Source organism: Dermacentor silvarum, chromosome 1, assembly GCF_013339745.2.
Source record: "Dermacentor silvarum isolate Dsil-2018 chromosome 1, BIME_Dsil_1.4, whole genome shotgun sequence".
Classification (NCBI taxonomy): Eukaryota; Metazoa; Arthropoda; class Arachnida; order Ixodida; family Ixodidae; genus Dermacentor; species Dermacentor silvarum.
In genome coordinates this window covers 297,101,291-297,114,833 of record NC_051154.1, presented here as the reverse complement: position 1 = coordinate 297,114,833, position 13,543 = coordinate 297,101,291, and the positions used below count along the sequence as shown (strand labels likewise).

At 46.0% G+C, this 13,543-nt stretch overlaps 1 protein-coding gene across 1 annotated transcript in view; it reads right to left on the bottom strand.

Moving 5' to 3' along the window:
• LOC119437244 (uncharacterized) overlaps positions 1–13,543 on the bottom strand; it is a 63,188-nt gene that overhangs the window by 28,713 nt on the left and 20,932 nt on the right. The window contains exons 4-5 of the mRNA XM_037704285.2: positions 4,605–4,988; positions 1,355–1,584 (exon numbers count right to left, since the gene is read on the bottom strand). Coding sequence (XP_037560213.1) covers positions 1,355–1,584; positions 4,605–4,988 — 614 coding nt within the window. The remainder of the gene's footprint in view (positions 1–1,354; positions 1,585–4,604; positions 4,989–13,543) is intronic.

The window sequence follows — 13,543 nt, the reverse complement described above, 5'->3', positions numbered from 1 at the left end:
TGTATATAAAATTATGTATCTAGGTAAGTTTTTTTTAACTACAGATGGGGCCATATTAGAGCTATCATGTTGTAAATACAATAAATTCTGAATACAATTTGGACGTGAACTTGGAAAATACGGTATAAAAATAACTTTACAGTTAGGTATATTTAGAGGTAATAAAGACTTGAAGGTTATCGTTAAAAGCGGCACACATCTTTTATAAAATATTTGCACAGCGAGCTCGTAGATATGGAGAAACAAATGCGGGTAGAGCAAATTTCTATGTGGACTTGCCACTGGTTCCGCATGTGTGACGTATGAAGCGGGGTAGAAGACGCACCAAAAAAATTCGTGCTACGTGTTCGCCTAGACCTCGGGGATTGATTTATAGGGTTTCGCGTCCCAGCGGTGCTTACGGCTTGTAAGATTTGCAAGTAGCAGCCTCTGTATTAATTTGGACAAGTTGGTATCGTCCGAAGCATGGTATATGGGCGCCGTTTTTGCACTTGACTGCTACCAGAATGAAGCCTCCGCGGCCGGAAATGTGAATCCGAGATCTTGTGCTTAGTGGAAGCGGAACGCCACATCCACTGCGCCAACACGGCAGGTCGATCTACGTGCGCCGGAGGTCTTGGAGGCGTGTTCGTTTCCTTTTAGCGCGTACTGAAGTTGTTCGAGATCTGAATTCAGGCTCCTAGCTTTTGTAAGTACTATTTTGCTGAAGCTACTCGATCGAAAACATCGCGGAAGCCCTGTGGCTGCGTCGTTGCTCTGCAAATGTTATTAAACAAAACACCAGCGCGTGTCTTACGTTAAATCTTCTCAGACTTAAATATTTAAAGTGCGAAATGATAACAGAAACCTGAGAACAATTATATTGTTTCCGGCCCAGCTGTGCACTACCTCCCAGATCGGCCTACGCGAAAACGGCATTTCTACCAGAAAGCTCGCCTTCGTGCATAGCGTTCGTCGCCTGGGTTTCGCAGTAAGCATTACGGTTACATAAGCCGCAGTTAAGGGGAAGTGTGAGGAATAGTCCGGGATCTCTGAATGCTATCGCGTTTTACTCTTAAAGGGGAAGCTTAAGTGCCCTCCTAATTTTTGGTAATACATTTTGTTGATTAATCGCACATAAAGAATACCAACACAGAATTTTAGAACATGCAACATATACTTCTATTAAGTCTGGAAGTCTCATTCCAGGTTTCTTACACTGTGAAAAAAGCTTTTGATGTGATATCGGGAGCAAGTTGCAAAATACAGAAACAACGTTGTGTCGCAGGAAAGTGAAAACATCTGTCAAGTTTAAGGTAACGCAAACCCGCTGGTGACGTTGAGTCCACTGATAAATGACATTTAGTTCACTCACTCTCCGAATACGACATTGCGGCTTCCGGGGACACCGTCGAGGATTCCGAGAAAAGATTCCGGTTTGTCCAAGGAGATCTTCAGAAAGTGCAGTCGCAGCTCCTTACCATGAACCGCCTGCGCGAGATGACGAATCTCTTGCAGCGAGAAGCTCCAGTTCAGTTCCAGTTGTTCGAGAGACTTTGTCTTCTTCAGGGCCTTGACAAGGGCGTCTACATGTGGCCGCGGCACCTTTTGCAGAATCGCATATAGAGAAGGTTAGTTTTAATCGTTAGACGTCCTTTTGTCAAGCGAACTACATAACTCGCTTCGACAACATGCAGCTCAAGGGAAATAATGCGTTGTCAGAACTAAGGAAGTGTTCAGATCTAATCGGGGTGCGTTCTGCTCCCGCGGCTGCTACTCACGGAGCTGCCCCGAAGGCGAAAGGGAGCAAAGCGGGAAAGAAGCGCGCCAGGGAGCAAAGCGGAAAGAAGTGCGCCAGGAAGCAAAGCGGGAAAGAAGCGCGCCAGGAACAAAGCACGAAAGAAGCGCGCTAGGGAGCAAAGCACGAAAGAAGCGCGCTAGGGAGCAAAGCAGGAAAGAAGCGCGCTAGGGAGCAAAGCAGGAAAGAAGCGTGCCGATTTGCGTCGCGCGAAAGGCTCGGGGGGGGGGGGGGGGGGCTGTACGGAAGAGGGTTCTACTTCAAGTACGGTTCTACTTCAGACGGCCTGGGCGGCCGCTGCGAGGAGGGCACAGTCCGCCTAGCTCTGTGTTTTCGCGGCTTCGTTAGCACTGATGCGAGATCAAGCACGAAGGCCAATTCGCTCGATGCTGCTGCCACGCTTACTCCCTAGAGCGTTTTGACAGCGAGTTTCCGTGGTCATCCACAGATGTATTCATGATTGATAGCGCGCGCGTGATACCATGCGTGTTTATTTTGTTAATACGCATGTCTATATTTACAACTTTATACGGCAGACTAAAATTACTATTCTTACGACCTATAGCTGTCCAGTTTGCTATCGCAATCTATGCTTCGCCTTTCGGGCGAAACTGCGACTTTTTTCAAGCGAAGCTTGTATACGCTAGAATGCGCCGGTGATGTAACGTTAAAAAAACTATGTGGTCGGCACGCGCTCGTGCCCTTGCTCCCGCGTTCGTTGTCGTCGTCTGTTTCAAAGCTGGCTGCGTTGCCGTTAATCATACCAGCGTAGAATTTCACTTTAGCTGTCATAATGGGGAGGCCGTATTTACGGGGGTATGAGCCATTCATTTAAAATTACATTATGGGGTTTTACGTACCAAAACCACGATCTCATTATGAGGCACGCCGTAGTGGGGGACTCCGGAAATTTGGACCACCTGGGGTTCTTTAACGTGCACCTAAATCTATGTACACGGGTGTTTCCGCATTTCGCCCCCATCGAAATGCGGCCGCCGTGGCCTGGATTCGATGCCACGACCTCGTGCTCAGCAGCCATGGCGGGTGGCGCCTCCTTCCGTTGAGCGAAAGGCCGTGGGGGGATGGAAGGGAGGGAAGGGGCGGCGACATTTTGCTGCGGCGCCAAATGCCTATCTTGCGACCGAGCGCAAGGGTAAGTGGAATCTCGAAGGTTAAAGGAGGAGAGCGGGAAGGCAGCGCGGGAGGGGCTTCTGCTCCGCAAGCAACTGCGTACTTTGAGCGTCGGCGGCTGGTCGCTATAAATGACCGCTATAAAGTTAAGTTATGGGGTGGCACGTGCCAAAACCACGATCTGATTATGAAGCACGCCGTACTGGGGGACTCCGGAAACTTGGACCACCTGGGTTCTTTAACGTGCACTTAAATCCAAGTACACGGGTGTTTTCCCATTTAGCCCCCATAGAAATGCGGCCGCCGAGGCCGGCATTCGATCCCGCGACCTCGTGCTCAGCAGCCAAACACCATAGCCACTGAGCAACCACGGCGGGTGAGCCATTCATTGTCTTACGTAGCGTACATCATTAATTTTGAAGCAATTTCATGGAAATCCATCCAGTATGAACGCGCTCAGGAAAGCGCTCGTCGTCGACGTGCAGATTCTAGCGTGGAGGCTTTTGAAGCCCAGGCGAAACGTCAGCGAAAAGCCGCCGGCAGCAAGTTTCTCAACCGGAACTTCGGAGTCAGCTGCTGTGCGTGCGGCCGTTTGTGGTTCGAGCACAACGTGCTACTCGTCTGTGCAATTCGCTCGGAGGAACACCGAAGAAACGCACGACAAACTTCGCTTACCCTCACTTTCTCGACAGGGGAAGGGATACTTTTTTTTTAGTCACTTGTCGCGATGACAGAATATCACGTTTTCACAGTTATTGGGCGCGTCGCGTTTTCATAAATGGCGCATTAGAACGGACGAGCACAAAGGACAGGACCGAAAAGCCCTAAACACAACGGCCCGTACGTCCGCATTCGTCTACGCTTGTGTCTACGCTTGTGTGGAAGGGCAAATAAAAGCTTACGTGCCTCCATTCCAATTCACTACAGCGGATAAATATATTTGTAACAATAACGTAAGGGTCATTGAGTAGGGGCTAGCAGCAACTACGGAAGACGAACAGCAGCGGCTGTCTGGAGATGTCAGAGGCGCCAGGCTTTCTTGTCCCACAGTAACAATGTCAAGGACTTAGCTACGAGACAACATCAACACACGGTACCTGTATGCATAGCTGACGTTCCAAATGTGAGTACTTTAAAATGTTCATGTGCATTGCGTTTCCCCATAAACGAGATATCCATGCATCTGTCAAAGTTTTTTTTTTTTTTTACTTTTTAGTGCTGTGCAAACACTACGATTGAAGACACGCGCTGAGTATTCTCTACACTTATTGCTACTCCCCGCGTATAACGCAATAAATCTTATATGTAAGCGCCCGGAATCTTCTGCCTTACGTTTACTTGGCGCACTGAATCAAGCACGTGGCTTAAGGGTAATTCTCACAACGGGACGGATTAACCGATCCAGCCAGCGGATTGGCATGACATAGCTCAGTGCCATCGAATCACGCCACATAAAAACGCAGCAGACAAGCTGCTAGCGGCACGATTCGTTGCAGTTCCGACACGTCGTGGTCATCGTTGGACTAAATCGGCGATTCGTCCCGTCATGCGAATCAAGCTTCAGTGATGCCAGCAAAGGCCGACGATGGAAATCGTGCGACTACCGCTTTCAATTATAGCTCACTAACTGCACATGCTGTGTTTAGGCCCCGTGTTTTGTAAACGCTTCACTGGTTTGGAGACCATAGCCACCTACCTGAGAAGTGGAAGCTCCCTCCAAGCTCGTCCTGCGTGTCAAGAAGGCCACATACTGTAGTGTTCTGTTGGAGTTCAGGAGCTCTGCTAGCTTCTCTTTTTCCAGTGGGCCCAAGTTAAGGTCTTTCAGGGTAAGGCTGGTTATGGTACGGTTAGCTGAAAGTGCGCCTATGATATCCTTTACACTGAATGCTCTATCGTGGAGCGCCCAGTGGGTAATAGTGAGATTGGTTAGGGTAGTAGTATTTGCGAGCAGCCGTTTGATGCTGGCCTGGCAGGCGTCCCGGGGATAGCAGAAGGCAAAGGTAAGGTTGGTCACCATTGGGTTGTTGGCAATGCCTCGAACAATGGCTTGGTCAATGAGCACATCTGCCTCCGTTAGGCCCTGAAACAGAGCACAAGCCATTCGACAAATGTTATGTTCACGAGTAAAAATAATGCTTACATTTATACAAACATGACCGCAAATTTATTACTCTCGCTAGAAAATTTATTACCTTAGAACTAAGGTACTAATAAGCAAAATGATCATACAATGAACATCTCCTACATACCATAGCAGCTTCAGATCGACTCTGCTCCTTAAGTATTCACAGAAAGCATGGTTCCTGCATGTACTATTTTTTCAATGAATTTTCACCAATGAAAAGAATATTGCTCAGACATCAACCACCGTTCCAGCAACTTTATCCTGAGGTTTTAGACAAATAGCAAGGCAGCACAGTTTACCAGGAGCATTTTGCGTCTAACCGTGACACTTAAAGTCCTGTATAGATGACGCTGATGAGAGTGATAAAGAACACGTTTCAAAGAGTCATCGCACGCAACATTCATGAGCTTGCGGTACAGGAGCTACTTGTAACGTATCCCTTCGAAGCCACCAATGCTGTGCGACATGGCCAAGTGAGATAACTTAGCATCGACGTAATGAAGAACATTACGCCTCATTCTTTTGTTATACGCAAGTTGTGTAAAGTTGACAAACGATGTTCGCCAGCTGAGGGAGCGAAGTAAATGAAACACGGAGAGGTTAATCACAATAACTGTCCGCTTGGCTACTTTTCACTGGGGTAATGCGAAAGAGTAGAAAAGGTAAGGAACAAGAATCTGAAGAATCAGTGACGTAAAAAGGAAGCTTCCTCGCACAGGCGAGTGGGGTGAAAACTTATATGTATATCATGGACTCCGAACCATTTCAGGAAGCAAGCATCCCTTTAATCCCACAAATCCCGAACACCATTCCGTATCAAAGAAGAAAGTTTGTTAAAATTTATTTCTGGCCAAACAGAGTTTATACGTCCGAATGAAACAGTGAAATGTAAACTGAGTAACAAATATTTAGTAGGATAATTTGATTTACTAATTTGTTGGGTGAAAACCTCTCCAGCGTATCAAAAACGCAAGTACGGGCTCTATATTGAGCTTCAGGGGCTTAAATTGGTGTATTTAGGCATTGAGAGCAGCGTATCAAAAATGATACGTTGGTCTTTGCGCGGTTAAAGCCGCTCATGCACACGGCCACGACAGCCGCATTTCTACAGGGGCGACATGCAAAAACTACTGCGTACCGTGCATTGGGTGCACGTTAACAAAATCTAGGGGGTCAAAATTAATCTGGAGTCCCAGACTACGGCGTGCCTCCTAATCAGATTGCGGTTTCGGCACGTAAAATCCGAGAATTTATTTTAACCACTCGTGATGACGTCGGCGGTGACCACGGTTAGATTATAATGCTTCCCTTTAGGTAACAGTTGTCGAGTAATCGATAGCGCTGTTTGCCCACTGAAACGAAAATACTCCCAGAGAAGGCAGGCCATCCGTCTCTTTGCACCCACAAACTTCACATTCGAAACAGCCGCCTATTGCCGCCAAGCGTAGGCATTCGTGAATGCCTACTCAACTCATCGCCAGTGGTAAATGACCAGAGGAAAGCGCATATGCTTTAACTATGTAGATCCGATGAATGAACGTTCTGCACCTAGAATATGAGTGGCAGCGTCACGAAGGTAGCGTTTGCTAATGACAATGATAAGGTTGAAGTTGCGGAGGAAATGCGCCTTCGAGGTGTACATTCCGTATGTTGACGTCAACGATACGGTTTGGTGCAGTGAGTACGATGGAATACAAGAAAAGCTGGTGCGACTGCTGAACGCTTACGCAGGGTTGTATTAGGGTGTACGCAACCTTCTACGCACCATAGTTTGTACACCTTTGATATGTGACGTCGGATAAAGCGGCAGGAGCATGAGTTTTCCGCTGTGATGAGGCAACTTTTATTTGCTTTGTTGCTGATTGCCATAAAAAAGGCTTTAACAGGTACAAAGGTCTGCCTGCATATTTATGAACAGTAAAATGAAAATTTTATCAAACTTTCTGGCGCATATTTGCCTAATGAACCTGTTAAAACTTCTTCCAAGGAGCAGATTTTTGGAGGTCTTAAAATGTTTGCAAGATGTTGCTGAAGGCTGGCAAAAATAGAGTGTACAAAATATAAAGGTACGTTGTTATGCTCCAATGCGAATCTGCACAGTATTTTTTTTTTACCTTGCCACTAGGTACGAGCAAACCACGTCACGTTGCAGCCAACTTGATTCCTGTACGTTAGCCGGCTTAGAATCCGAGTTAAAAACAAGAAATGCAAAGGAACGATAAGCTGCCAGCTCGAACAGACTTGTTGCTTCTATGCAATCAACGGAGTACACATTGCTCACGAGCGAAATTTGTGCAATGATGCACTTACATGCGCTCGTCTTACGAAATTAGGCGGCAATCTCGAGCAATTACAAACGCCGGTAATGCATCGTCGTAAATGCTTTTTTGTTCTTTTTTTGTGAGCACGTCATACGAGTTTTAAGAAGCGCGTACGAAAGTTTGCTTTAAATAGGTTTTTGTGGCTATATTTTGGACAATACAATATTTTAATGTTTTCCACTGAGAAAATGGCATTTTGCAGATGTGTCAGAGTGTTGCAAAAGTACACTAAACAGAAGTTGTTACATCACCCTCGTAATTTTCTCATTGCAAGCTGATTAAGAGATGGCTTTTCAGGAAGACACTACAAAGCATACTCGACTAGTGGAAAACAACGCCCGGTTGTAGCGTAGTTTTAGTAACCACTTGTCGGTGAAATTCAGATTTATCTCGTAAACGATAGCTCTCCTTATGTGGTACAAACCGAGGGAAATCGTTAGCGAAATGTACGCCATCACGACAGAATGAAATTTGAACAGCGGAACGCTTGTCTCTTAGTACACTGTCGCGTCTTCCGGCGCGCACGCGATAAACTGCTGCGCATGCGCGCTTAATCTACAGGGTTCGTGGCATCACGTGTCGCTTATATCTTCTGGACGGTTGCTCACCTTATACGCACTGCGATATTATACAGTGAGCACGCTACAAGCCTTTGATTTCCCTCAAGGCTCTGAACTTGAAGCGGCAGGGATGCTTTTTTTTAGCACAGCTGTTAGGTACCCATCCCTGCGGCGAGCGTCGGCGTCATGCTTCGTAACCGAGCGAACGAGCACAGAGACGGATGAACGCGAACGCGGATCACAGTGCGAGATTAAAGACGGCGATAGCGAAGAGAGCGCGAGGAGGAAAGCGGAGGAGGAGGGTGCAGTGGAACCTTGAGCAATAATAAAGAGAGGTGCTGACACTCTTCCCCACAATGCACGCGACAGCGCCGCCCGCTCGCGTCCACATTATGTTCGGCTCGGTTACAGCTCGGTCGGCGCCGTCGTAGAGGGCGCTGCGGGTCCCAGCCTCGGCGGCAAGGCGTGTGCTGCCGCACTGTGTCTATCCTGCTTGCATGTGCGGCCGCGCTGTTTTGAAGGCATGCTTTTTGTTCGCGCGCGTTTCATGAGCTTGTGATTGTGTATTGTCGCCACGGATACTCGACAAAGGTGGCAGCGGCCTTCTGAGGGGCGTTTGAAATGGGTAGAAAAGCTTCGTTCGAAACTGCAATTCTGGATACTGGAGCGTGCGTCTTCATTCAAAGCGCCGTCCGACAGCGGTCGTCTAGAGCAGTGGCGCCCTGCAAATCTGAGGGCAGACCGACCTCTAATACCTGCCGACCATGGCTGCGCCAAGCATTTTGCAGAGGATATGATATCGACGGCATATTACGCGGAGTTCGATAAAAGGGTGCTATTTAAATGACACGTCAAATAGCCCTGTTCTGTCTGCGAATGCAGTTCCCACCTTATTTCTCAACTGTCCAAAGAACCTTATGGGGTCAAATTAACCGCGATAGCCGCTGCGGAAGAGAGAACGTCCTGTGCGCCACAGAAACTGCTGTGTGCAACAGCAGTTTGTGCAAATATTGCGGCAGGTATATGATATATACCGAGTGTCTTAACTATCATGCACAAAGATTTAAAAGTATGCAAACGTCGCGTAGCTGGAAAGAACCAAGGTAATGTCTGCACACGCCGGTACACGTAGTTTGAATTGATGATGTGTGGTGTTTTATTGCGCAAGGGCCAGTTATTGCCAAAGAGCGACATGCCAGTGTTTGTGAGTGTGCAGTGGAGCGATGAATTTTGAGAAGTAGATGAAGCGTGGCTGTAAAGGGGCCCAAAAATAATCGCTGTAAAGTGCGTAAAATATACATGTACTAAAATCATGGCAATGACTAATGAGATGTACTATGAAATGAAGAAGCATTGAGAAAGAATGACACGATATTTAAAATATTTAAGATGCAGTAATTGGCAAGAAGCACTACTGCCTAAACAGAGCCCTTGAACCTCAAGGGCCTGGAGGCATGTGCTATAAAAAACTACTATCACAGCGGCATCCTCTGGAGAGAGGATTCGCTACGAACATATTGGGCTAATAACATGCAGGACCACATCTTTCAAGAAATCGACGACTGCTTTGGCGTAAAAAAGCGGTTCTTCACCAAGAAATGTGATGGGATGAAGAGGCACATGATACCGGTACGCTTGAGGAAAATATTTCTTTCTCTCTTTCGGCTTCCCGGCCCTCCACGAGGACATGGAGGACGGTCAGCCTCTCACCGCATCTACCGCAGGTTGGTGATTCATCACCAGTAAGCCAAAAAATTGTGGATGCCATATGTATATCCAATTCTTAGACGACAGAACAGGACATCAATTCGTCGTGTTTTCGTTATGGGGGGCCAGAAACCTAACTGTGGTTTTATAAAGTGAAGCTTATTATTTCTTTCCGCATCCCACAAGCGTTGCCAGTGGCTTCGCAGTTTCTTTCGCAGGAAATACTTCAAATCTGTTGCAGGAACAGCAGCTGTAGGGAGATGTAATCCCCGAGTTGTAACTGATGTGGCCATTTGATTTGCTCGAGCATTACCCTCAATGCCTCATTACCCTCAATGCACGTAGGTTGAATTCAATGCATGTGTGTGCAATTGTGTAAAAGAATGCAGTTATGCTTAAGGTCGTTATTCGTGGCGTTCGCAGATTGCCTGAAACCTGTGTTACGAGTGCAATTGGAGAACTTGCGAATTGAGAAGAATGTAAGCTGTGGCTACGACGTATTCTGAATAAACACTCCTGCCTTAGTAGTGCATGCATGGCACCGAAGGTTGCTTTTTTTTTAGCTGCGGCAATTGCACGTGACGCTTTTCGCGAAAGGGCGATGTGAAGTGCGTAGGAGAAGATTTGTGCGAAGGTAGGAGAGAAGACAAAACCAACACTTTTTTGCAGGTCATGCCGTACGGAGTCAAGTACTACGGGAATTACTGCTGTGTTGCATGGTGCAGTAACAACGGCAGGACAGGGAGAGAGCGTGGTTTGCTGACAACTGTAGTGAGCAGCCTTCATTCCTTGTTTGCTTTGCTGCCAGGAACTACCACTTAATAAGAAAAGTGAGGCTTCAAACGAGGAGCGTTGTTTTCCTCTTTTATACTAATGCCGTCTTCGGCAGTTTTACTGTTTTGTGGGGTTTTTATAATACCGCCTTTATATTCCTTTTGTGAAATTTATTCTCAATATATCGCAGCCGTATTGGCATGTCTTGCATAGTATAGTGCACCCATATTTCTGTGCTTGCGTTCATCGAACGTTGCGAAAAAAAGAAGTGTGGATGTGCTTACTGAGAATATTACTTGAAAATAAAGTTTCGCGTCTTCCAACACTTGTCATGTTTATTTAAAATGCCTGCACAAACACATAGTGGCATCGTGTGCTTGCTGCTCTGGTGGGACAGCTTACACGAAGCTACTCGATGCATGCCAGAAACACCTTAAAAAATCAAAATATAGCCGCCCGGCCGAGCACTCGCACGGAAGCGATCCTGGAAGCCATGTAAATTTTCTAATCACCAGAAAATAGCCTTCGTGATTAGTTTTCCTGTGGTCCCAACCTCTGAGTCTGTAGATTCCACACACCCACTAGGTGCGTTGCGAACCCGACTAAGAAGAGTTAGACGATCAGGAGTCAGGAAAAGACGCAGAAAGGATAAGAATAGCGAAGGTAAAATTTGCTACATTAACATGGAGGGTGGTCGCAAGCAAAAAAAAATGGCTGGAAATTCAAACGCAGCTGAATGATGAAAAGATTAGCGTGTACGCCTTGACCGAAACTCATCTACGAGATTTGGAGCAGCCGCCTGTTATTGACAATTTTGTATGGGAAGGGTGCAACAGAATGACCGGGCCAAGGAAAGGCGTAGGCGTACTAATTAGGCGAGGTATTGAGTGGCGAAGGGTAAACGAGACATGTAAAGAGCATTTGTGGATTAGCGGCACATGGCCAGGTAAAGAGACGTGGCTGGGAGTAGCTCACCTATGAACAGATAGGGATAGCCGAGAAAAAAAATCAGGAATTAGTTTATTGCATTAGAAGCGATATTAATGAGTTCAGTAAATCAGGCCAGGTGATATTAGTGGGAGATATGAACGCACACATGGACGATTTCGACGGATATACTGATTACAACGGCTCTCTAGTGCTGGATCTGTGTGATGAACAGAACCTTATAGTATTTAACAGGGAAAATGAGTGTCATGGACAGGTAACGTGGCAATGCGGAAACAGGCAGTCATGTATCGACTACGCCTTAGTCTCAGAAATGGTCTACGAACAACTAGACCAAATGATAATAGACGAAAATGGAAAAAATAGCCTGGGAAGGGATCATAGACGTTTAGCATTAACGTTTGGGCGAGACACCAAAGCAGAACATGAACCAATAACCTCAAAATTTTTAAAAATGAATGACGAGCAAATTACAGAGATCGCAAACAACATAGAGAAGAAAATTGAGGCTTTTCCTACAGCAGTCTGGGAATATAAGGAACTCGTGGACGTTATGCATCCTTAAATAAGGCAGACACGGCAAAATAATTGTTGGATTGGAAAGAGGAAACAACGTAATTGGTGGAACAAAGAAATAAAATAAACTATAGAAGAGCGTAAAGAGGCATCTAGGGCTCATCGAGAAGTCAAAAAGTTGGAATTACAAGACGAAGAGGTGCTCCTTAGACGGAATGCATATTGAGAAAAGAAAAGGGTGGCGAGTGAGCTCGTGCAAGAGAAAATGAATTGTGCAAGTGAACGCTGGGTGCGTAACATTCACAAAAGAGACAGAGGTGCCCCAAAAATATTCTGGAACCATATAAAAGAACTCGGAGCTCCAAATAAAAACTCGCAAACCGCTATAAGGGATGAAGACGGAAACATCTACGAAGAAGACGATGCGCTGCGCTACATCACAGACGTTATTAAGGATAACTTCGGCACGAGAAAAAGCGTAGTTCAGACAACAGATTCAGCAACAGTAGAGAGGCTTGAGAGATCAAAATTTAGCATAGAAAGCTTTGACTGGAAAAAGGCCGCAGAAAATGTCCCTAACAAAATGGCAGCAGGCCCCGATGAAATCCCAATACAGCTAATCAAAAACCTTGGTCCAAAAAGCAAGGCACTGCTGAATAATACCATAGTACAAGTGATTAGAACAAAGAAAATTCCCGTTGGATGGCGTGAAAGCAAGATGAACCTCATCTACAAAGGCAAAGGAGATAAGGATAAGACGAGCTCGTACAGGCCAGTTACAGTAACGTCGGTGATATTAGTGACGGCAATGCAAGCCATGAAATTAGAACTGTCGAAATGGGTGGAGAAAAACGATGTATTGGGGAACTACAGAATCGCTTCAGGCCAGGCAGATGCTTAGAGGATAATATGTTTGTACTAACTCAGTGCATAGAGATTTCAGTAGCTCAGAAAAGACCTTTATCGATAGCATTTCTAGATATTGAAGGAGCTTATGACAACGTAGACAGAATTGTTATGGGATATTCTTCAGCACGAAGGCATAGATGATCTCGTGGAGCTGCTGAGGGATATATATAGAGAAAACCAAGTACAAGTGGTGTGGGAAGGTCGAAAAGGCGGGAATTCACCAAGGATTGAAGCAAGGATGCCCTCTGTCACCATTGTTTTTCACGCTTTACGTTAAGGGTATAGAAATACGACTAGAAAACAGCGAATTAGGTTTTAATTTATTCTACATGCGTAATGAACAAATGGTGCAACAGAAGGTCCCTGGACTGATGTACACCGACGACATTGTGCTACTAGCAGACAATAAAAAAGATCTACAGATACGTGCGAATATCTGTGGGAATGCAGCGACAAATTTAGGCTTTAAATTTAGCACAGAGAAATAAGGAATTATGATCTTTAATGACGAGACGAGTAACTTCGTGGTGCCAATTCAACAGCAAGTAATACCCTTAGTGAAGCAATATAAGTACCTCGGCGTACACATAAACGAAGGAAAGAATTACTCAAGCAACCACCAAGATAATCTGAAAATACAGGGGAAGCGGAATGCAGCAATAATGAAACACAGAGCACTGTGGGGCCACAATAAGTATGAGGTGGTGCGTGGAATCTGGAAAGGAGTAATGGTACCAGCGCTAACATTCGCAAATGCCATTCTATGCTTAAAATC